Consider the following 23,600-nt stretch of genomic DNA (forward strand, 5'->3'; position numbering starts at 1 on the left):
ACTTAGGCTGCGACATTTGTATTATTTGATCGGTTGCAAACCAAGTCGTTGATATAGACGGTCTACATTACACCCGCGGTTTTTGTGTTGAACCTTCAACCACCTTTGTATTGAGTTATGCACTTCAACGATGTGTGATACACCGCAAAAATATGGAATACAATATTAAAATATTTTCAACAACGCAATCGCCACGCAAGACTGTTGTGCTTCCGGTGGACGACACCTTGATGTAATGTAATGCCAATCATGGATCGGGTAGTTTTTTCTGCCTGATCTCTGCAGCCTTTTCAGCTCTCCATTCACAGTCGTTTTCATATTCGCAGTATCTAGAAGTACGAAAAGTTGGTCAAGTGCTGCTCAGTAATCACCGCCACCACCAACTCACGAGCAACGATAAGTGCGATCCAGAGGCACCCCTTCAGGTCTCCGTTCCCCTCGCCACCACTCTAGTACATGGTCAAGGTACTTGTCCAGTTCCTCATCATTGTGCAAAAACCTTTTCGTTCCGATTATCTTGAAGCGCCGAATTCCTTGTTCTTCTGCTTCAATTTCCTTTTCTTTACCCTTGCCAATTTTTTCAGTGACATCAACGCACTCAATTTCCGGAAGATCTACTAATGGTAACTGTAAATAAGCGTTGCTTATTATTAGGTCCGCAAAGTCGATACCTGAGTTGTCAAAAGTCTTTGACACATTCTGAGCTATAATGGATTCAGCAAGTGTCGTTTGAAATTTCGTATCTTCAGTGCCAGAATTAGGGCTGTCAAATTGATTTTTCTTATAAAAATGTGTTGACGGGCCTATATGGCTCATATCGACCTGGGTTTGCGAGGCAGATACATCTTCCAAACTGGCAGCAATTGCGATCATCAAATCTCTTTCTTCATCGCTGATGGTTTGAGGTGGCCTAGGTGTTGTCAAACCATGCTTCTTCTTTTTACGTCTAGGAGATGGCCTCAAGCGATATACCAATTCCAAGGTAGGATCGACACCAACAATATTTAAATCCTTGATTTCGCTATGCCACAATGACACCAAGTCGTCCAAACAGGTGGACTGGAAGCCGGAGGATTCTTCGATAAGGTGAGCTTGGACAAGAAACTTCGTTGGAAAAATGGCTGCTGAGTTGACACCCAATTTGCTCCAAAAGGGTGAGAAGTCGTAGGGAGGATTTGTTGATATAAGCTGTGAAAGGAGTCTTCGATACAACATAAGCTGCATACGACCTGACTGCATATCAGCCTCTGAAGGTATATAAGGCTTTTCCCGCGTTTTGTTGTCCTTGATGTGCAAAACGTATTCCGACGAACTTCGCGTCTGCGTTTGTTCTTCCTCAACCACTAGCGATGGTGATTGTGAAGGTTTCTTCTCTTTCTTGGAGCTTTCGAAACAGGAATCTATTCGAGTTTGTGGATAAGGCAAGCTTGTGCGCGGCTTCTTTGAGATGGAGGAAGGCTGCAGATGGTCTGACGGACGCTTGGAACTTTTAAATGCAATCGAGTTGGGCATTTTTGGTACCTCTTCTTTTATCACTTCATCCTTTAAAGATTGAAAAAATTGTTTTTCCTAAAGATTGTGTACTTACCATAATACCAACAACGACTTCATCGTGAATCACTCCAAAAACGGGCATCTCCCTCTGAAGATGAAGTAGTATAAGCTTTCACGACTTTTTTCCACTGATAAGCGAGTTCTAATTACCGTGAAGCCTCCCATAATACTTTTTAAACAAGCAAGCATGTTCACGAGTCTTTGAAAACCATCAACAACTCTAATTAGAAGACAGAATTTGCAGCCACGTACCGCAAAGCCCAACGCGTCTCTTCGCTTGTAATATCCACTTGAAGTTCCTCGAATTTGATCTCCCTTTCAAGTTCCTTGTGAACGGCCTATTTCCATGGTGAGATGAGATGGTCGACTCTTGCGCATGTAAACGGAGCTTACAAGTCCCTGTCTTGTTTGTATATCATTTTTCTTGACAATGTTTGGTTCTGGGCGGATCGTCTTCCCGGAAGAAGATTGGAAAGTTTGAGGACGCTCGCTGATCGGACGCGATCTCCTGCCTCGCAACCCATAGTCATACTGAACTTCACACCTTCGTTCGTAAGTAGAGATAGGAAAGGTCATTAAAATATAGTTGGCTTACCATGCAGGTGAAGTGAGGTCCGTTACAGAAAGGGTCATATACGGACGAAATTGGTTAAGTGGAGAGTTAGACAATCGTGGCTTCCAGGTACCATTGATATGTTTATTTTCTCCGACTGTATGTTTGGAAGTACCAGACACATCAACTGGTCCTTCAATCTCAATAGCGATAGATGGACCAGCACTTGGTTTAGGTATCTTTTTTGATACATATTCATCCAGCGCATCCAACTCTTCGTTGGTTAAGGTGCTTAGGTTGAGGTCGAAAGTGTCAGACCGGAATGACGTCTCGTTTGCACAATATATATCTTCATCGTCGGTGTCGAAAGCTTTAGAGTCTGCTGAATTAAGGCGATACCTCTCTTCAGACAACTTGGGCTCAGCTTCTGTGGTTCCATGACGACCAGATCCTGAAAGCGATGCAATGTTGGCGTCTATGTATGCAAAATCCTCAGCTGTGAATTCAGAAAGATCCAAGTCGTGAAAATCATCAGAACTGTAACCTGACATGACGTTCGATAGAAAGTATATTATTTTCCGATTGTGACCAATAGGACATTCGATAACTTCGATTATCGAGAGTTCGTTGGATGATGATTATGATGTTGGTCAATGCCAATGAGTATCTTCTGGTCATAGATATCCAATAGAAGCCGCCTAGATATCGTGTGTGTCATCAATAATATGTCAAAGCATCTTATAAGATGTTGGCTGGTTGGGAGGGTGGTTGTCGCTTGCAAAACATTCTTTGAGTGTCCTGCGAATCAGCGTTGTTCGAATCATTCTTCGGTCCTTCGGACTTCGCCGCTCGGTGCTTCTGAGTTTTAAAAACTTATCTCCGACACTCAAGTCTCGACACATCCAAGGCTTGTTCAAGGATCCAACTGAATAACTCTCGATCTTCCGAGTCATTTCCCCTATCCAAGCGACGTATAATTCTGTCATACTATATATATAATGACAAGCACCGTTGACTCAGGCATCCTTCCTCACCTTCCTCATCGATGAACCCTGGACTCAGCTTAGTTTCACAGACCTAAAACCCCTGTAACTACGAACTGTTCAGTCTTTTGTTATCATCAACCCGACACTTGTTGGGAACAATTAATCACCATTAATTGCCAGTTTATGTTTTGTGATGATGTCCGCGATCGGCTTTGGATCATTCATAAACGGAAGCAAAACTACAGTGCCTTGCTGGTCCGAACTTGATGAAGTCCAACCGTGTCTCTCTACTGGATATCTCCTTTCCGTGGATCATGAATTCGTAGTCAAGTGCGGTGCTATTTACATGGTCGCAAGGTCTTTGTTTTATCTCTACGCCTTGGGTTTCGCATATGAAAGGAGAACACCAGTCATCTGCAGTGTCATGCCCGTATAAATACCCGCTTGCAAGAGCGGCAATAAATTTTTCTGGCAAATTTTTCATAGCCCTTTTCATCAATACTCCGCGGTCAATATTATTTGGCTCGTCTGGACTTTATTCTCCTTCCTTTACCCACTTCGGGGTTTTGCTGTTCCACGCTCCTTCGCTATGTTTGCCGTCTTTTGTCGCCATTTCGTGGTCCTGGCTCTTGCTCTCGCATCGGCTTCCAGCGCTGCGAGTCCAACATATACCGCTTTAGACAATCGTGTACCTGTCAGCAAAGCGGTATGTTCTTTTGTTACTTTATGCATCATTTTGCTCAAAACGATTTTCCCAGGATGCCGTTAATTACCCAAGACAATATGACTCCGGGGCAGGGAGTTATAATGACCCAGGAAACAGCGCTAACCGATGGGGCGATAACAATGGCGGAGGCGACAATTATCCCACCCCTTCTCACAGACCCAAGCCCAGGAATCTGAAGTCCAGATTGCTGAGCTCTGTCCCACCATCTGAACTTGCGGAATCGATCTGCCCGTCTGGCCTTTATGGCTGTCCGATCGCTAAGCCTGGGTCGCTGTCGTCACTCCCGACATCTCTATCGACTTGGACAGAACAGGGTTTCGAGTGCATAGACACCAAAGCCGATTTGCGAGCATGTGGTGGTTGCGCTAGTATCGACTCAAAGTGCGTTTTTTGACTTCATCTAGGTTTTGTGGTCAAATCTGATTACCTTACTGTAGACACGACTGCACAACCATTGAAGGCGCCAATGATATTTCATGCGCCGTCGGAACCTGTGTCGTGGATTCTTGCCTGCCAGGTTATTCACTGGACTCGAAAAACAACGCTTGTGTTCGCAAGTAGAATCTTATGGAAAACAGAACTTTATATATCTTTAGAAATCACTCGGATGTGGTGTATGATACACCCTTTATGACACTTTTTCTCTACTCAAGTTTAATTTGATGCTTTACCTGCCATGGGTTTATTTGTCTCATTTAATTAATAAAGCACCTTTCTTTGTTGTGTGTTATCAAATAGGTGGATTTGACCTCTCGGACAATCTGCAAAGTTTGATCTCCCCAACAGGCAACTTTTCTACTGCTTTTGTTGGCCACGTGCTACCGGCATTCTGCGACGGTTTGTATCATTTGGCAAAATAAACTTCTTTCTTCTCAAGCCAAATCACTAGCATTGTTGTAATCCGCTTAGCCATGTGCCGCAAAACGAACTATCGTTGCTCGATTCGTGAACCTTCTTTTAAAAATATGGACACGAAGCGTTGTGCTAGAAGCAACGCCTCCGGTAAAACATGGCCTTTGACCTCAATGAACTGGTGCATGTGACCGCGGAAATTGCTACGAGGGCACAACGAGGGCACATATATATGAGTCGCGCAGCGGCGCGGTCCACCCATCTCGCGGGCCACCGTAAACATCTTTCTGTATTGTCTCCATGCCACAGTCTATACGAACCATTCCTCATACTCGGAGGTCAACATCCACTTTCAAAGCGGACCACGACATGCAAACTAGTAGCGGTCTTAATTTCACCACGAATTCATGGAGAATCCTTGGTAGATGTACTACATTGGTTGCGGCCGCGGCCCGGGAAGAACGGGGCATCAGCATAAACATCGATAATGAGGACATGAAGAGCCTCTATACCCATACTCCAGTGGACTCTGCTGCCTGCAAATGGCCGAAGCAGCATTTTAAATCTAATAAACACAAGCTTGTTCTCCAGGAACGCGCAAAAACCATAGTAGAATTTAGAGATGTGCGGGAACTCTTGAACGCATTCTCGGACGCCATTATAGGTGAATGTTTTCTTCATCTTCTCCTCGGATAAAGAAATTAACCAACAATTAGCACACGGAAAAGCACACGACAAAGCCCAAATTCTTCATCGCGACATTGCTCCCGGAAATATCATGATTCGCTGCGACGGCCATGGCGTTCTGTTGGATTGGGACCTGCCTGAATTGACAAGTGGACAAGCCAATGAGGCTCATCTGTTCAAACGCACAGTACCTTATTTCTCATTCTCCGAGAGTGTGACAAGTTTCCTCATTATTGTTCGCCAGGGAGCCTTGCATTTCATGGCATACAGACTGGGCGGGAAACAAGAAAAAGGAGAACCTGTTCCGAGACATAATAAGGATGACGATCTTGAATCATTCTTCCTTGTGCTTTATTGGATAGCACTCAGGTGTTGTAATCACGGTTATATCATTGGAGACCTAAAGGCACACATGAAGAACAACTACTACACGGCGATAGTAGTAGGCGGCAAACATGTGGCACCTCTTGCCAGGAAGGATCTTTTCAGTAATTCAATGTCAATCATGAACGCCAGATTTGCTTCACCTCCTCTCATAGCTTTTCTTACGGTCCTACATCAAACGTTGCGCCTTCGATATCTCATCAGGGAAGACCACAAAATCTTGCTGATTTCATGGATAGATGCTGCTCTGAAGTGCAAAAAAACTTTGACCGAAAGAGAAATTGCTTTGGAATTGAGGGCAAAAATGTACGCACAAGATTCAGACTATACAGATCCCACTGCACTGGATCTTTCTTTCTCCGAAATTCGACATTTTATTCAATACTTGAAAAGCGACTGGGCTTCAAATATCTTTGTAAACCTTTTTGGGCATAACGGTGAGAAAGCTGACTGGGAATTTGGGAATAGTACCAAGCTCCTGCCCTCTACTCAGATTCATCTGACAGAAAAACGGAAATTTCATTCAATCGACATGTGTACCAACAATAACGATCACGACGACGACGGACAATATTGAAATAAAAGGTTTCGAAATAATTAGCTAGCGATCAGATTCAGAAGGACAGTAGGCCCCCGGAGGAGGTCGCAAGGTCCTTTAATGACGGCCTGTGATAGCATGTCCGGCTGTGCTACATCATGGTTGAGGTTCTCCGTCGCAATGATGCCACCCTCCCAGGGACCACAGGTACATTAGTGTAGGCTGACAACAATAGATAGGATATAGTACTTACCCATTGTACATAATGTAACATCGGATTACAAAAAAGCCGATTCTGGCGAAAATGGCGCGTGTTATTCCCACCCTCTTCTAACAGATACACGATGGGCCGGTATCCGATATCAGTGGGCGTCAAACAACACGCGTCAAAAAACTCGTGAGATGCGAGTCAAAGAAATGCGCATATATGAACATATAGCAGTAATTTTAAGTTCTGTTAAATTCACATTCACTATTTCTCACTACCGGGAAGACGTCGGCACTCAGCAGATCTGGGACATCGTGTTCTGGCAAATAATCCTTCCTAGGTCAGGCTGGCCGAATTGGATTTCCTTCTCAAATTACATCGAAGCAGTCTTTGGAAGCTGTTTATTACTCCAGAATGTCCACCCTCTCTTGCTCCCCTCGTGGGCTGCCTCCTTTTAGGTATTCATGACTGCTTTTCATTGTCTCCCTCGGTAAATTGTATTTGGCTGGAGAGACTTGGGAGAGACAATGAAAATGGTGATGGGTCCGGAATCAGTATATACGATTTGTCCAAATGTGGCCCATCAAGCAACGTGACCGTGTTTTGAATATGGCCCATCACGGTTGTTAATCTTGGGCCCGACACAGACGCGACCTAACTTGGACTCTCTTTCCATTGACAAGTAACTCTTTGTTACAACCGCCAGACCCAATTCAGGCTTCCAACTAATTCCATTGCATTCCGCCTCGGTGGCATTGTAAAAGGTACTTAAATGCGACATAGCCCTGCTATCCCAGCAAGCTTTTCGCTGTTTTCCCCTCTCATTTGACTTGACAATCATGACTGATAGTACTACCTCCCATGATCAACCTGCACAGGATTCTAAATCTTCTACAACACCACCAAACTCTTCCACGTTGCCTGAGGTACAGGGGACACCTGTTGTTCACAAGAGAGCGGGAATGACACCTCATGCAGCTGAGGACGCAAAGCGAGCACAGAATTTCGAATCGTTTCGCCGCGACATTAGTGGAAAGATCATTGGTCCAATGCCTGTCAAAGATTTCCTGAAGAACTTTCTTCCTAGTGATTCCAATCCTGTAGCGGTTCCTGACGCTTCTCACCTCGACAAAGTCAACAAGGCAAAAACGGAGTCGGAAATGTACAACCCTTTCGTAAGTATGGTATCCAATGTTATAGTCATTTCACGCTTAATCTATTACTACTTTATAGATTGATGCCTTTGAAAGCTATGTTACATCAGGCCCAAGGTTTGTAAATAGCCACAAGTCTACCTTAGCGAGCTGGGACAAGAGCCCCATCTCCCCCGATATAATTCTCATCGATGATTCGACGGACACCACGTGGATTCCAGATCCAAAGTCACCTACCAAGTTCTCCAACCCCTCCATTGAAAGCATCGGCATAATGCTTGAGTTCAAAACTAAAGGTGCTACCACAGATCCATTCACAGATGACCCACAAGCGGACTCATTCGAAATCGGCGCTAAGGATGGAAAATCAGCCAAAGAAAGCTCCCCCAGAGGACAGCTCCTCGGACAAATCTGCTCATACGCAACTGCACATATGGCGAACCAATTTCGAACACATGTGTTCTCCGTCTTGGTCTTCTGTGACTACGCGCGTATCTTGTACTGGGACAGAGCGGGTGTTGTTGTCACTGAACAAATTTCGCTCAATCCTAGCGGAGCGCAGCCCTTGGCCGAATTTTTCGCACGTTATGCCCGTGCGACGCCTACAGAGAGGGGCGTAGATCCAAACGTGGAACCGATTTCAGGATCCTTGATAGATGAGCGAGTGAAAGCGCGGCTCGTCAAAAATTCCCAGGGTCCGTTTTATAAGATCAGGATGTGCGCGACGCAGTCGCAATCGAAGTCATACATTGTCGCAGTACCACGGTTTATGGGGACCGCCTCGCCGACAGGAAGGTCAACTCGCACATTCAAAGCGTACGACATGCAGACTAAGACCTTTGTCTTTATGAAGGATTCATGGAGAGTCATTGGCGGCTCTTTGAAACCTGAGCACGAACGTTACAGTGCATTGCTTGCCGCGGGAGTACCCCACATTCCGACAGTTATCGATTACCACGATATAGAGGACCAACAAACACGAACTTCGCTGCAGCTCCATAATACCAAACGTAGTGGTTTGCCGGACAAATTTCGAACATTTCGTCATTACAGGCTAGTACTTAAAGAGTTCGCGAAACCCATTGAAGACTTTAAGGACGTTAAGGAACTATTGGTCGCGTTTTCCGATGCCATCGAAGGTATTTTATTTGACCGAATCATCTCCTGAAGATAGTTACTCATTAATGGGAATTAGCTCATTCTGTGGCCCACGATATCGCTCATATACTTCATCGAGATATCAGTGCCGGCAATATTATGATTGATCAGAATGGACGCGGTCTTTTGGTTGATTGGGATTTATCTAAGTCGACCATTGGCCCACATCCGGATGATGATGCTGTTCAGCAGCCGGAGCGTACAGTAAATCCTTCCTGCTATATTTTCAATGTCACAATTCTCAATGTTCAAATTTCAGGGAACTTGGCAATTCATTTCTTACAGGTTAGGAGGGAAGCGAAATCCAGGAGACCCCGTTCCGATTCATTCAAAGGATGATGACCTTGAATCGTTCTTTTATGTGCTGCATTGGTTAGCCCTCAGGTATTGTGAACATACGTATCACGTTGAAGAGGTCAAGACTACTCTGAAGACCAATTATGATGCAGCGACCACATTACCCGACAAACAGGTCGTTCCTGAATGTAGATTGGGCTTACTTCGTGATCCCTACATTATTAAGTCCGCTACGTTTGCCTCACCTGCTCTAGTGGCTTTCCTCACGACATTGCATAAATTTGTGCGCCTTCGATATGTTCTCAGCGAAGAACACAAAAACTTGTTGACATCCTGGAGAAATGCGGCATTAGAGAAACATAAAGGGTCTTTGACCGAGACAGAGCTCACTGTGGAGGTGACAACTCAAATGATCATCCACGATATTGCGAATCCGACCTCTCCTGTCGCTCTTGCTCACACTGAGTTATCTTACTTTGCTCGGTCTTTGGAACCCAACTGGGCATCCAGCATCTTCGCACAACTTTTCGGATCTGATGGCGAGAAATGTGATTGGAAAACTGGGAGTTCTCGCGTATTTCGTGGAGAATTATCAACGAGCACCAGACTATCCCTGAACAAACGTAAGTCGGAGATATCTGACTACGACGATGACGAGGGTAAACCGGTCAACAAGAAAGTGCGCAAAGATGGGACTCTGCCCAGCGTCCATGAAGAGTATTAATCTTATTTTTCCATTATTTTACTTGGCCCACACTTGACCGAGATTGTGTTTAAATATGAATCTCTATTACCGTTTCATAGTATACGATTTCATTTTAGTACATTTCGCCGATACACTGATTCATTCACGTATAAACTGTTAATTGAATATGTGATAACGCAAATTTTGTCTGGCAACAAAGTTACGAACCTGAGTTTTCCAAGATAAAAACAGAAAATCAATCCAATGGCAGACTATGAATGGAGAGAGGAAAACAAGCAAGGTGCACTCCCAATTTCCAGGTAATTGGATCGGTCATTCCCTCGATTAGTGCAGCTTCAATCACTCCAGGATTGCTGGGACAGCTGAGGCTGTCTGGCAACATAATAACCAGTCAAGATATTACTAGGCTCGTTCAGCAAATAAAAATGTTTCCAATCTAAACACCCACACTCGCGGTCTTAATCATTACTATGCCTGAGTGCAACATATTACCACAGTCTTTGACTTTCACGACATGACGGACCAACAAGCATGGGCCTCGCTGGACCTCCATAAAGGCACCAAGCGCGGAGAGTTAAAGAACAAGTTCTGTAAATTCCAGCATTACAGGCTAGTATTTCAGGAATTGGCCAAGTCCCTCGAAGAATTTAAAGACGTAAAGGAGCTTCTCATCGTAATTTCAGATGTCATACAAGGTATTCTTCATCGTTTTCACCTCAAGATATATACTAATCAACTGGTAGCACATCATGATGCGTATGAAAAGGCACATATTCTACATCGCGATATCAGCGCAGGAAATATTATGATTAACCAGAACGGTCGGGGTCTTTTGATTGACTGGGATTTGTCCAAAGCGATCAACACGCACGATGACGGGACACACCAACCGGAGCGCACTGTAGGGTCGCATTTCCTGTTCTTTTCTCTCCCGAACACTTCATGGTTTCTAACGTTCATCTCCTCAGGGAACATGGCAATTCATTGCCTACAATCAGGGAGGCAAACACGAGCCCGAATATCCCATTCTTATTCATAGTAAAGACGATGATCTGGAATCCTTCTTTCATGTGCTATATTGGATAGCACTGAGGTGCTGCGGCCACGGAATGACCATTGACGAATTGAGAGCCATTTTGGAACACAACTACGATTTGGCGGTCCCAATGGGTGATAAACCTGTTGTTCCTGAAGGTAGAAAGGTCCTTCAAAACTCGCGGACCATTCCAAATGCAAGATTTAAATCGCCCGCCATTGATGCCTTCCTGGAACAATTCCACAACATAGTTAGCCAGCGATACATTCTTCAAGAGAAGCACAAAAATTTACTTATCTCATGGAAGGACGAAATACTGAAAGCCAATCCAGAAGGTCTCGCAAACGATGAAATTGTTTTGGAACTAGAGGCGCCGGATAAAGGCAAATAAAAAAACGCCGATGAAATTCCCCCTTAGAATCGAACCTGTGTTTTTTTTGAGTCTCTCAGACCTGTTTGGGCACCAAAACTTTATGAAGAACTTTTTGGTCCTAATGGTGAGAGTGGTGATTGGGTCACTGGTTGTGCGAATATCCCTCGACCGGAGTTATCGACGACTGCCAGGAGATCTTTGATGAAGCGCAAGTCAGATATATCTGATTGTAGCTATATTGACGTCGGAGACAATGACTAACACCTCAATAAGAAAGCACGCATAGACTCGACAGCTTTGTTGACAAGTGTTCACGAGGTCGAGGAATAATATGGGGGTCGCTTACCCAATGTATAGTATCTTTGCCCGCATCATTTGTAATTTTATCGTTCATAACGCAGATGACATAAGTATCTGCCTATGCATTTTTATACAACACATAGGTACCAAACCGTCCAAAATGGGCTTGAAATTAGAGTCGCAGCTCTTTCCGGTACTGGATAAAATCGACTAAATTTTCCTGGACCTCATCACCCCGACGCCTGAGTTCTCTACCCCCCTCTTTCCGCCTGTCAATGGCTCTCACAACGGCCTTTAAGCTGCCTACGCTCGCTGCTAGTCGTTGAAGGTATTGCCCTTGACGGAAATTCACGTCGTAGGGCCGTGTCTCATCAGAGAAGATGTCGATGAGCGACGATGCGGCCTGTACGATGGGTTCTGCATCCACCGCCGAAGGTTTGCCAGAGGTAGGAAGAATAGAAAGTAAGTAATCGGAGATGACCTGTTGGTAGTACCGATGTCAATTACACTGCAAAAGAAAAGTATAGAGAGAAGGGGAAGATAGAAATATATATGTACCCGGTTTGCTTCGATTGCGGAAGGATTCTGCGCAATGCACTCTAGCGTACCGATGCATTTCACTTTAAGACGTGCATCGGTCGTCGCAGTGCACAGCTGAATTAGAACACTGACTTGCTCATTGTCTGCTGGCTACAGAAGTATACGTAAGTTATACGTGCCTTCAAAGAGGATAAATGGTACGAGATGACGACATACCAAAGACCCAAGCCAAACGCGCCCAATACCCCAGAGAACGCCAACAGAAACTTCCCACATCTGCTGGCGTCGCTCCTGACCCAAACCCGTCTCAGTACCGACGAGGCCTAGAGCAGACCAGATTCCATTCCAAACTGTGATTCCGCTCTTGATATCCGACGTGACGCTAGGGTTCGGGGACGTAGTAAGGGATAAGAAGACGTTGTTGAGGCATTCCAATGCGCAGATGTGCACGGCGCTCAGAGCGGATGTTGTAGGGGGGTGTATAGAAGGAGACGCAAGGGGAGGGAATGAAAGAGCCGTAGGTTGCACAAGTGCGAGCAGAGGAACTACAAGGGTCGTCAAAAAGGCCGGGCTGGATTTTTCGGGAGAGGCGCCCTCTGTCTCATCCATATTCATATCGACATCAATGGCGTCTTCACTTGCATCTTCCAGGTCTTCTATGACTACCGGACGATAAGCATACAAGTCAAACGGTGTGAAGCACACGTAAATAAACGTTGAACGTTACCTTCATCACCTTCCTCATCGCCTTCTTCCTCATTTGCGGCGACGTCGGGTTCTGGGTCAGGAAGAGTCGCACAAGTCCCGGTCAGGATTTCAAGTGCAAGTTGCACTGTTCGTAGTTTCGATTCCAAGAGCTCAAGCTCCTTTTCAGCTTCAGATTTATGATCTGATTTTGGTGTATGATTCAGCGAGAGATTCTGTATCTGGGGTTCTGTAGCCTGCCGTTGCACAAGCTCTTGTACGGCATTGGACGTATCTGGCAACGAAATTGACGATATCACCGGCAACAATAGGGGTAGCACGACATCCTTGTCAATGTCAACGAACGAAGCTGCAGACGGAGGTGGAATAGGCAGGATGTTGCGCAGAGTGCCTGGGTAGAGAGAGAGAAAATTTGGAGTTAGTATGATTAAAATGTTGTTGTATTGGAAATAGGTGTACCAGCGGCGAGAACGGCGAGCGTAACGGACTTGGGGTCAGTCTTGGGTATGACCGCTCCAGCCACTTCTTGACGAGCCAAAGAGAGAAGACACGAGATATAGCCTGCATCAGCTCTGATATCGGAGATGGTAGGGTAATTGTCGTCCGTGAGGACATACAAACACTGTGCTGAAAGAAATTATAGACCGGCAATATTCAATTAAACGGAATAAGAAAAACATACCGGCTGCGGTCACAGGTCCTAGAGGGAGTTTATCATGTGCACCGAGGAAAGACATTAAAAATGGGGCAAGGCGGATATCATTAATTGCATTCAAAGCCTTATTTGATGTCTCTCTACAGATGTGAGATTGGTGCAACACAAACCATTGGAAAACAGTCAACTCACGAAAGACACCACAGCGTAGTAATGACATTGTCAGCAAAGTCATAAACAATCCTTCGAATAGCCTCAGTTGAAGCCTTGGGATCAGCAAGAAATTGGGAAAGTGTGTCGGAAATCTATAAACCATTGTTGAGGTATGAAGATCACGTTGGTAAAGACAGCAAAAAACCTTTGGTATAAACGATTTCAAGGGTGTGAGGATATTTTTGTTGTACATCTCGGCGCAGATATCGTAGCCACCGTCAATGCATAAATTTCTGATGATGAAAAACAGTGATCAGTTATCAAATTAAGTAAACTTGAAACAAAATTGCACACCTCAAAGCACCTGCAGCTTCAACGACGACTTCCTCCTCGCTATCCGTGAGCCTGGTGATCAAGGCACCAACAATATTTTTGCCCTGCAGTAATCTCCTAGTAGATGGATCATTCTGTATAAGATTAGAAACTGCTACACAGGCCCATTTGCGCTCCGAAGCCTCTGCGCTTTCCATCTATAGAATAAGCCTCATGAATGTAGCACAATAACAAACATACTTCCGTCAAACTACGGCGCACCTTCTGCATGATGGGTAAGATCTCATTCGACCTGGACGAGGACTGTGATGCAGATGCGAGCCCGTGCGGTAGATGCGAATCAGGTACACGCATAGGGTTGTGCCTTCGCATCGTTTTTTTCTTTTGTGATTTGCCCATCGTGTGCGATTCGCCGATGAAATAGGTTGGGAAGCGCGAGTAGAGCGTTTTGTTTTTCCAAAAGCTCTTGCAGAGTTCGATCGCGTTTGCAAAAAAATGATAGCACGTGATCTCAGCTAAATGAGGTTCGTCGCGGAAAACACGGACGACTCCTCTCCATGATGTTGCAATGTCTAAACAAGACCGGCAAAGCAACGAAACAAAACATCATTGACCTCAACAAAAAAACGAAAAAATGCGCATGTTCCAAGAAATGTTAGATTTTGGGGTATGCAGAGATGCTTAACTAAATACAAATGATTTTTGCTCGCTATTTGCCCAATAAAAGCCCAAAGAGAGTAGAACGAAATAGAAAGCCTAGAACAAAGAAATACGATGCTTTGGATGATTACAGACAACAACAACAAAAAACGCAGGTAGTACATTGTCACCAAGCAGATGGAGAGCAAAAAGTGGTGAACGGGATTGTCAATTAGTTTATGGTCGGTAACCAGGAAGGGCTATATTATCATTGGCAGTGGGATGAGGTGTGGATGATCCAATAGAAGGCGTGGGTGCGCGCGGTGGTGGAGGCTCTGACGGATGAGGAGCTGTCAATTCAGTGGGTATCCGGTCGTGGTCCTGCCCGGCAATACATTCTTCGCAGGAGTCGAGTGCCGGGCTAGAATCATCCCACTCGGGTGCACTAGGACACATATCGTGGATATGGTCATCCTCCCCTAAAAGCGGAGGGGCAGATGGAACTAGAAGATGGGTGTCCTGCAAAGGAGGCGATGCGCCTTCCTCAAATGGAGGTGCTGAGGGCCCGCATTCAGCATCCAGATCTTCCATCTCCTCGAATGAGTAAGGGTGGGTGTAGAATTCTGACGCGGCCAGAACTCCTTTTGAGGGTGGTGGGGGAAACATTGATGGCGAGGTTGATGATTGGCCAGGGGATGTAGTCAGTTCGGGCGCAAAAGCCTCAATATCATCATCTTGCCACTCGGGAGCTGAAACCTGTATTTCGGATGTCCCCGCAGACGGCAAACTGTCGTCTGTTGGTGGAGCGCTTGCAAGGTCCTGCAAACGAGCAAGTAGAGATTTATCATCGGTGGCAACATGGGCTGCATGCAGATGAGTGGGTGATAGTTCTACCACATGGCCATCGTTAGTGATAGCCGCCGAGGCGGAATAGTTCGATGAATGGGATGGCCTCCTTGAACGACCAAACTGTGGAGTACTTGTTGGATATTCACCGCCTGTTGGATCATCCGATGAAATGATAATAGGAGGAATTTGACTACGATGTTGATAGGCAGGAGGATTGTTGATAGTGGGTTGGGCTGGTGATGAAGGCCGGGAATTGGATACCTGCGCCGACGTGGGCGATGTTGGAATAGCATCTTCGTCGTGTAGTTGACTGCGAATAGATGATGTAGAAGACCTGCGAGACGATGCCGTCGACCGAATCGACGAGTTAGATCCTGCTAAACGGCTGCGAGAGCGATCGAGGCTGAGGGTAGATTGGTTGGCAATAGATGCACGAGAACCAAAACGTCTGCCCCTTCGCTGACGCGCGGTATATCTGACGTTGGCTTTCCACCGCGCGGTAGCCCTGGCCCATATTTTCTGCTTGGTCTTGTGCTCTTTCTCCGCGACAAGGCTTTCCACACTAATCGCAGACCTTTTCCGCCTTGCCTTTGCCTCCACGTCATAACTCCTATGGTTTTTCTTGACAGTCTTCCGCCAAAACAGGCATCCAATGATAAAAGAGCATATGAGGAATGCAAGAACGAGGGAGACGGCAAGAATGAGGGGAGTGCGATTTTCGCTTGTCCTGGTTGGCTTCCACCCAGGCGGTAGGGAGTCACGAATATCATCTAACTGGTCGTAGGTAGTAGAGTCGGATTTGTTGGTATTACCGGAGACTTGTATCTGGTCGTCGACGGCTGATACAGCATTCGTTGGCTGGCGACATATCTGTCAATACCATGTGAGATGATGAACAAAAAAAGAAATCCATCTGTACTCACCCCGTCGCACGCCGACACAGTCGATCCGTAGAGAGTATATGTTCCCAACCTCCTCCAAATCCCGTCGGGGCCCTGGCGATACTGATCTGGCACATGTCTGGGCAGTAAAATATTGTAGGCTGCTGACGGCGTCGGCGTGACGGTGACCGAGGATGATGGGAGTGCTCTTCGTTCGCGGGGTGCATCCACAGTGTCTTCAGAGTCTATTGACGGGCAGAGAAAGGACGGAGGGGCAGGACTACCGCTGACGGTGGATGCAGAGGCGACAGAGGCGAGAAGCACAAGTAGGCCAGATGATGGGGCAAAAAGGGACGAGGGCGATTTCGGAGAAGGATTCCTGCGATGGCGAGATGGATAAGGGTGCTCTGGGATGTGCTGCCGACGAACGATTGTAGATTTGGATGTTCCAGGAGCGCCTGAGGACGCGACTGGCAATGGCTTGGCCATTCTTACAAAGGGGCTGAGGCTTTGTGTATGCGCCAAGCAAGTCTTGCACCTCTAGCCGCTGACTTGGTTGGCGATGATGTGGACGGTGGATGGTGGTATGAAGAAGAAAAGGATATAAGTATGTGTGGGGGAGCTGGACGGCGTGGGGAGGGAGGAGAGACAGCGAGCCAAGGGTGTGGAGAAGAGGTCGAGGAGGACGGTCACAACCAAATCCAGGATTACCCAGGATTCCCATTCTCCCAGGCACCCAAAACGGACAAACGAGAGTAAACATCAACGATAGCAATTATTAGACTTATATTTAATTAACTATTCTATTACACGAATCAACTAAGCAGCTCGCACTTGCGCCGCTCCTCCTCCCGCTGCCGTGCCCGCCCCCTCAGCTCGCTGCTCTGCCGCTGCACAACCAAATCCTCACATCCTGCCTCGTACACCAGCTTGTATCGCGGATAGCTCACACGTATCTTTATTCGGTCCTCCACCACCGAGGCTGTGCTCCGCCTTTCTTCACCCACACGGACACACCTAAAAATACAGCGCAATCCCAGCATGATTAGCCGACAAACATCCTGTCACTGCGAAATCGAAACCTGCCTTCGTAGAAACACAGGGCTGCTCTCTTTCTTCCCCTCTGGCAACCACTCTGTCGGGTGCGTCATGACATATGTGTTCACGTACTCCCTCCACCGCGCTAGCTCAGAACCGTCCGTCTCGACACTCGGTTCATTAGCGCTGCACAGTGAAACACGGATGCAGCGTGTTTCTCGCACCTTTCCATACCAACTTTGTTAGTCCAATTTCTCCCGGTTCATAAACATAGACCCACCCATTGAAGGCGATATAAATGATCATCTTGTCCAACATGCCGCTCTGCCTCTCGTCGATATCTTATAATATCTTGCGTGGATATATTTTTGGAGCTCTGTGCGCTTTTGAGCAGCGACCACAGCTCCTGGCACTTGTTATCGCCCAGGATCGTTTGAACCTATGGAATGGGCCATCATTCAGCAACCGCAACCTCAATCAGCTGCTAGCGGGAAAGAAGCATGACAGGGCAACGACCCTATCCCGCACACCCGGTGTCCATGACTCACCTGCTTGATCAGAGCTATAATCGATTTGTCCAAAGTGAACAACGTATACGCCTATAATTATCGCCCGAGCTAAGCATGGAACTTCGCGAAACTAAAAATTAGATGTCGTTACCCACCTTGGTGCCAAAGAACCATCGCATATGCTCTTCAAACGTTCCCTGGTCGAGTTCGTTGTCGAACATCTTTTCGCAGGCAGTGAGCAGGTACATGTAGACGATATTGGTGTCTTCAGCAGCAGGCTTTCCTAGATGGTCTATCGTCTGCTTCAGGACCGAAGCCGGCCCATTTGGATCATCCAACCCCAAATCAACTGCCACGCGATTAGCTAGAAGCGAAGCGTGCTTCTGGGCAGCGTACTGGGCCCCAATCTCATAACACATTAGCAGCCTAGAATAAAGCAACTTCATACCCCAAATATAACGTCAGTTATTTTTATCAATACGAAGAAAAAAGAACAGATTAGAATAGGACACAGCACCACAACCGAACTATGGAAAAAAAGGAAAGTCCAACTAGAACCATGTTCACACTCACCTCAAAAAGACGAATCAACGTGTAAAATGTCGTATTCACGAAATATGGGCGTTCTTTGTCGGACGGAGATACGACGTTGTCCATTGTCGACTTTACACCGGATTCTTTGATCCAAATGTCATGCGGATCCGACGAATCGTCGTCCGTACGACCAGGTCGTGGCGATCCATGTCCTGAAGCAGAAGGCGATTCGGCGCGAGACCCGGAGACAGACGCTCCTCCCCGTTTGTTGGCAGACACTTTCTCCTGTGCGGTCTTAAGCAGCTTTTTTCTTAGGTCATTGGCCGGTATCGGTGTGCTATGACCCTGTCCTCCGCTCCCAGTGGACCTTCTCCCGCTACGTGACCCTTCTGGCTGCTGTTTGTTCACATCATGCCCGGCGTCCTCTTCAGCGCTTGCACCAGAGCCTGCGGTTCCATCTAAGGGCACAGTAGCCCAAAACTCAGCCTCGGACGACATGCATAATGTTGGAATGAATGCACGCAAAAACTTTTCGACTCCACGTCGCTCTGGTGGGCTGTACTGGGCATGATTGTGTTCCAAGAAGGTATACACCATCTTGACCGCGTCATGCAGCACCGCAGTATTCTTGAAAGAATATTCGAGCTGATGCCCCACTGTGCCCTGCGTGAAGGCCTTGACGCCTTTCCGCTCCCATTTCTTTAGCTGCTGCTTTTTGATAGACTGAATATCGGTGACAAAGTACTTTGCCGTAATATTCTTCTTGTCGTTTTGCTTGAAGTTCGTTCCTTGGTGGTCGAGGGATTTGTAAAAGTTTTTACAATCGACTTCTTTCCATGTACGACTCCATTCCCGCTGAGCGCGTCTCCATTCTTCATCCTTCGCCTTCAGACGATTCAAAACCACCGGCACCGCAACACTTGGGCAGTCTTGCAGCGCCTGGATGACCTCCAACCCCATATCCTTCCCATATATCTTCTTGATGATACGATGATAAATCGACATACCCGATCCACCGAAGTCAGGTTTCAATCTAAAGTGGGAACGTTCTTCATTTGTCATTTCGTCGATTCGCGAGTTCAGTGGCTCTAGAACAGCAATCGTTCTGACTAGAGCTTCAATTTGAACGTGGTATTCGTGTCGCTCCTCCTCGCTTCGATGAACAGCCTCTTCAAATGGTGTCTTCTTATGTGCTACAAACCCGGATTCCTCAGAAGCCCAAGTAGGATGCGAAACCCATTCATCATTGAGAACTGAACGGCATAGCTCGTCTCGCCCAGAACATGCCAATTGAGTTTCCTGCAAGTATAGATCAAGTCAGCGCGGATTAAACAATTCAAAAATTTAGTGCAACGCACGCTAGGCGGTAATTTTCTATAGCTTGGGCCTTCTCCGTCGTCCACCGGCAAGGCAGTGGGGAGCTCAGGCGGACCCGTCCTAATGCTTCCTGGTGGACCCCTTTCTACCTTATCTCTGTCATCATATCCTACCAGGTCCTTGAAGTCCGTCATGAGGTCACCTTCACCCAAAAACACGTTCGCGCGTTCAATCAAAGTTTGAAGATCAATGATATCCTTCGAGAACAAACTCAACAGTTTCAGGAATTCGTCGTATTCTTGACTCTCCAACGACTTTTTCGCGCGATCGAAGAATAGCAGTTTGCCTGGGGATGTATTCGATTGATAATCGCTAAGGTGGTGCACTCCGTGTGGGCCTGCATGGGAATGTATTGGAGGCGGCCCTTGGGCAACTGGATAGGCATGACTTTGTGAAGGTGAGAGGGGTACAGGGTATGACGCAAAAGGTGCCGGTTCGTTGTCCGGGTTATGACTATGCTTGACTTTCTTCGGTTGCTACAAGGGAAAAAAGGTGACATTAGTGATCGGCGGGAATATGGTGTCTGGCAAAGGGGGAACACATACCCGTGACGGAGCAGGTTTCGATGGCGGGACGGGTGTGGCTTCTTTCTCTGGCACCCGCTTTCTACTGCGCTTGGGAGCTTGTGTAGGCTTTTTGACTTGTGTGTGTGGCGGACTGGATTCTCCAGGACCCCAGGATGTGGTCGAAGACTGGGGCATGATATGAACACCATTGGGCCCCATAGAACCAGGCATGGCCTCTGGAAGGAAGTCCTTGAACTCGGCGAGTAGATCGGGCGCATCTTTGAAAAGCATTTGTACTTGCACATACACCTGAGCCTAGAGGGAAATAAAAGGTTTAGTTAGTCATTGCCGGTACCAAAAATACATTTAAGATAAGAGGACGCACGTCGGGAGAATGTCTCTGCTCCTTCTGAAAAGTCTGCAGGATGTCCAAAAACTGTTTGTAAGTGTTGGGGTCGTCGCCATAACGCGCTTTTATCTTGTTGAGATATTGGATAGCATGGTTGAACTCCCCGGCTGGCTGCTTCTCGACCTGTTTGCTGCTGCTGCCTGCGACGTTGTTGACGTTATTGTTATTATTGTTGTTGAGGTAGTTCAGGAATGAGGCGGCAGCAGCGGTTGTTTGTGGCCCTTGTATTCCTGGCGAGTATACAGGTTCGTATGGTGGAGGGGGTCCAGTGGGGGTGGGGAAAAGATGAGGGGTATGTGAGCGCGACCCGGGGCCGTTGGCGGTATTCTGAAGTAGTGTGGATGTGATGGGGTATGGCCCCGGGCCTGCGTTAACGTATGCGGGTGCTGGAAGCATTGGGTCCAATTCTCGTGCATTCCGAGGTATCGGGGCGGTGTTGTTCGTGTTTTGAGTGGTCGTTCCCAGTGGCGTCGTCACCGTGATTATGTTGGGGTCGGAGGGGTCTACTGCAATATCTATTCGATAGCCCATGGGCAAAAAGGTGTTAAAGCCTTGAATAAGATATGGATTGCCGTGGAAGAGCCGGGAGACACGCTGAATGACGCCCGGTGTGTCGATTCTGAGACGAGGGTATTGTTAGAGACTGTACATGAGCGCTGAAAGGCTGGAGGAACTGTTACTCACACCTGGCTCTTGAAGTCCTTCATGATGTCGAGGAATTGGTTGTACACGTCCGGGCTCTCGTGGAACTGGTTTTTGACGGCATCGAGGTAGCTCAGAGCGTCAGTGACGTTGAGTGGTCTGCCGACCTCTGGAGAGCGCTGGTGGCCAGAGGAGGTGGAGTCTGCGGTCTCTGGCCTGGGGGTAGATGGCTTTGATGAGCGGGGATGCATGTCCTGGACGGGGTTGGCGGTGTTGAGGGCGTGGAGGAGGAGGGTGGGGTCGGTGAAGGAAGGAGGAAAAGGAGGAATTGCGTTTGTTGGGATGACAGGGACGGATTCTGACATCCCTAACTGGTGTGTAACAGGGCTTGCAGGGGCCAAAATAGATCTAGTCCCCGAAGCCAAGTCGCTTACCCGACCGCCAAGCTCCACACCAGCTCTCTCCCCGCCAGACAGTATATTCGATATTGGTACAGTCCCATCCATGAATACACACAATCTGTTGTCGATATATCCTCGTCCAGGTCGACTTTCACCCCTTCTCCCTTAAAATCACCGTGTGAAAGACGGATCTATATCATTTATCAGATAAGATTAGATTAAAAGATCATGGCAATCTTCAGTCCCAGCTTGTAATGTCGCATGTATTGTACAATGGTGTTACATTAGAAAGATAAAGATATAGTAAAGAATATCTGAGCGTGTCCACTATGCTACGCCTTCAACAACCGAGACCTCGACGACTTCTTTTCCAGCGATCTGCCAGGAGAAGCGTTTGGATCTCGGGTTTGCTGAATGGCCTCTTCGCGAAACTGGGGTCGGTAAGCGGGTAGTGGTGGTACAGGGGGTACAGCAAAGTAAGGAGCGTCATACGGGTGTGTCCGAAGAGTTTGTGATCGTTTTTTCTCTGATTTACGGGGAGGTGGGGTGGTGGTAACTTCTGATGAGGATAACAAAATTAGCACAAAATATAGACACCAAAAAGGATGGGCGCCTACTTTCTTGAACAGGACCGCTCGACATCTTGCGCAACATTTTGCGCGATTTGGGCTTCGTTTCAATGTTCACAACAATTGGTATATTCCCATCGCTGTTCGTATGCTTATGGCACAATTTTTTCGGGCATAGATGTGGGGAAGACTGGCGTCGTGCAAGATTCGGTGTGTTCTTAGGTTTGTCTTTACCCCAGTGTTTAATATGAAACAAGCGGAATCCAGATTTGTCGCTTTTAACACTTGCATCAGTAGAAATGGATGAAATGGTGGCAGGCGGTGAGCATGGTGCAGAGGCAGGAGGAGAGGTTGGAAGTGAGGAAGCAACAGTAGGCGGAGTAGGAGGTGGTGTGATTACAAAAGGAATGTGTTCCGGTAACGTTGTTACTGGGTTTGAGATACTTGGGGAATCGATTAATACAGGCCCGGCAGATGCACGACGTGGGCTCTCGGCAGAACCGAAATAATCAACGGTAATGACGGGAACCATCGACACTGAATGACGAAGTTCGTGTGCCGAGACAGATCTTCTCACTGTCTTGTCGCGAGACACTTTTTTGACCTCCTCGACAACTTGGAGAAGAGGCAGCTTCTCCTTTGCACCCTCCACTTGCTGATCTGAAATAGTACGCACTGGGCGCCGGCCTCTGGCGGCATTAGGGAGTGTAGGCTGTTTATGGAATGCGATGCCACCTGCATATTGGACTTTGCTAGGATAGATCGCGCTGAGTAAGGCTGCCAACACGCTCTACGTTCTATTGTTACTCCACAATCTTACAACAAGAATTCAACTGAGACTCACCAGTGCAAAGCCTAATGTACCATACAGGAACCCCGCCGCATTGACAAGTAGTCCCTGCGACCGAGTGTCCATCTAGTTGGTGTCGTCAATGATGGTGGTCAGTGGGCAGGAAGTTAGCGGGCGCCCGGAGTATTTGAGTGGGCGATTAAAGGATCCCAAAGGATCCTTAATGCTTGCCAAAATGATCCTATTCCGGTCACTATTTGGTCGTGAAACAATGAAGCCGAGGACGCGTTGCAACAAGTATCAAAATCAAATGGCGTTAATGCAGTGGCACTAGCGGCGCAGGGCGCAGTTCTGAGCGCCTGTGAAAGGCCTGTTGGTGGCACAATGTGCTTCGTGGTAGTGATAAAGCCAACGTGGAGAAACGGCAGATCGTAGTATGGGTTGCTAACCTGTCGACGTGATATATATGTAGGAGAACTCGGCGGGCATGGTCCAAGATTAACGTACGCGTATTAGTGAGGTTCTAATACCTCGAGCAGCCGGCCGAAGTACCCGTC

General features: G+C 47.1%; 8 protein-coding genes across 8 annotated transcripts; 4 read left to right on the top strand and 4 right to left on the bottom strand.

Moving 5' to 3' along the window:
• Nucleotides 1-247: 247 nt before the first annotated feature.
• JR316_0000378 (Exonuclease V) lies at nt 248-2,658 on the bottom strand (the record flags this gene model as incomplete). The annotated part of the gene is made up of 6 exons (XM_047886193.1): nt 248-329; nt 389-1,542; nt 1,589-1,663; nt 1,788-1,892; nt 1,948-2,098; nt 2,150-2,658. 6 exons carry the CDS (start codon nt 2,656-2,658, stop codon nt 248-250), a joined length of 2,076 nt encoding a protein of 691 aa, XP_047753939.1.
• Nucleotides 2,659-3,682: 1,024 nt separating this feature from the next.
• On the top strand, nt 3,683-4,381 carry JR316_0000379 (Protein priA; the record flags this gene model as incomplete). The annotated part of the gene is made up of 3 exons (XM_047886194.1): nt 3,683-3,799; nt 3,852-4,201; nt 4,258-4,381. The coding sequence occupies 3 exons, from the start codon at nt 3,683-3,685 to the stop codon at nt 4,379-4,381; spliced, it is 591 nt and encodes a 196-aa protein (XP_047753940.1).
• A 591-nt stretch (nt 4,382-4,972) lies between these two features.
• Nucleotides 4,973-6,320, top strand: JR316_0000380 (uncharacterized protein; the record flags this gene model as incomplete). The annotated part of the gene is made up of 2 exons (XM_047886195.1): nt 4,973-5,336; nt 5,389-6,320. 2 exons carry the CDS (start codon nt 4,973-4,975, stop codon nt 6,318-6,320), a joined length of 1,296 nt encoding a protein of 431 aa, XP_047753941.1.
• Nucleotides 6,321-7,328: 1,008 nt separating this feature from the next.
• On the top strand, nt 7,329-9,822 carry JR316_0000381 (uncharacterized protein; the record flags this gene model as incomplete). Its single annotated transcript, XM_047886196.1, has 4 exons — nt 7,329-7,664; nt 7,723-8,782; nt 8,839-9,005; nt 9,061-9,822. The coding sequence occupies 4 exons, from the start codon at nt 7,329-7,331 to the stop codon at nt 9,820-9,822; spliced, it is 2,325 nt and encodes a 774-aa protein (XP_047753942.1).
• A 496-nt stretch (nt 9,823-10,318) lies between these two features.
• Nucleotides 10,319-11,231, top strand: JR316_0000382 (uncharacterized protein; the record flags this gene model as incomplete). Its single annotated transcript, XM_047886197.1, has 3 exons — nt 10,319-10,499; nt 10,548-10,705; nt 10,773-11,231. The coding sequence occupies 3 exons, from the start codon at nt 10,319-10,321 to the stop codon at nt 11,229-11,231; spliced, it is 798 nt and encodes a 265-aa protein (XP_047753943.1).
• Nucleotides 11,232-11,685: 454 nt separating this feature from the next.
• JR316_0000383 (putative ARM-like repeat-containing protein) lies at nt 11,686-16,757 on the bottom strand (the record flags this gene model as incomplete). The annotated part of the gene is made up of 12 exons (XM_047886198.1): nt 11,686-11,994; nt 12,072-12,203; nt 12,270-12,715; nt 12,781-13,149; nt 13,218-13,385; nt 13,441-13,553; nt 13,606-13,718; nt 13,772-13,859; nt 13,921-14,096; nt 14,161-14,471; nt 14,790-16,257; nt 16,311-16,757. The coding sequence occupies 12 exons, from the start codon at nt 16,755-16,757 to the stop codon at nt 11,686-11,688; spliced, it is 4,140 nt and encodes a 1,379-aa protein (XP_047753944.1).
• Nucleotides 16,758-17,083: 326 nt separating this feature from the next.
• JR316_0000384 (Transcriptional regulatory protein SIN3) lies at nt 17,084-21,648 on the bottom strand (the record flags this gene model as incomplete). The annotated part of the gene is made up of 10 exons (XM_047886199.1): nt 17,084-17,285; nt 17,355-17,530; nt 17,587-17,745; nt 17,855-17,905; nt 17,971-18,222; nt 18,389-19,648; nt 19,708-20,202; nt 20,272-20,547; nt 20,618-21,260; nt 21,326-21,648. The coding sequence occupies 10 exons, from the start codon at nt 21,646-21,648 to the stop codon at nt 17,084-17,086; spliced, it is 3,837 nt and encodes a 1,278-aa protein (XP_047753945.1).
• Nucleotides 21,649-22,016: 368 nt separating this feature from the next.
• Nucleotides 22,017-23,169, bottom strand: JR316_0000385 (uncharacterized protein; the record flags this gene model as incomplete). Its single annotated transcript, XM_047886200.1, has 3 exons — nt 22,017-22,243; nt 22,302-23,043; nt 23,098-23,169. The coding sequence occupies 3 exons, from the start codon at nt 23,167-23,169 to the stop codon at nt 22,017-22,019; spliced, it is 1,041 nt and encodes a 346-aa protein (XP_047753946.1).
• Nucleotides 23,170-23,600: the final 431 nt, after the last annotated feature.

This window comes from Psilocybe cubensis, chromosome 1 (genome assembly GCF_017499595.1).
Source record: "Psilocybe cubensis strain MGC-MH-2018 chromosome 1, whole genome shotgun sequence".
NCBI classification, from domain to species: domain Eukaryota; kingdom Fungi; phylum Basidiomycota; class Agaricomycetes; order Agaricales; family Agrocybaceae; genus Psilocybe; species Psilocybe cubensis.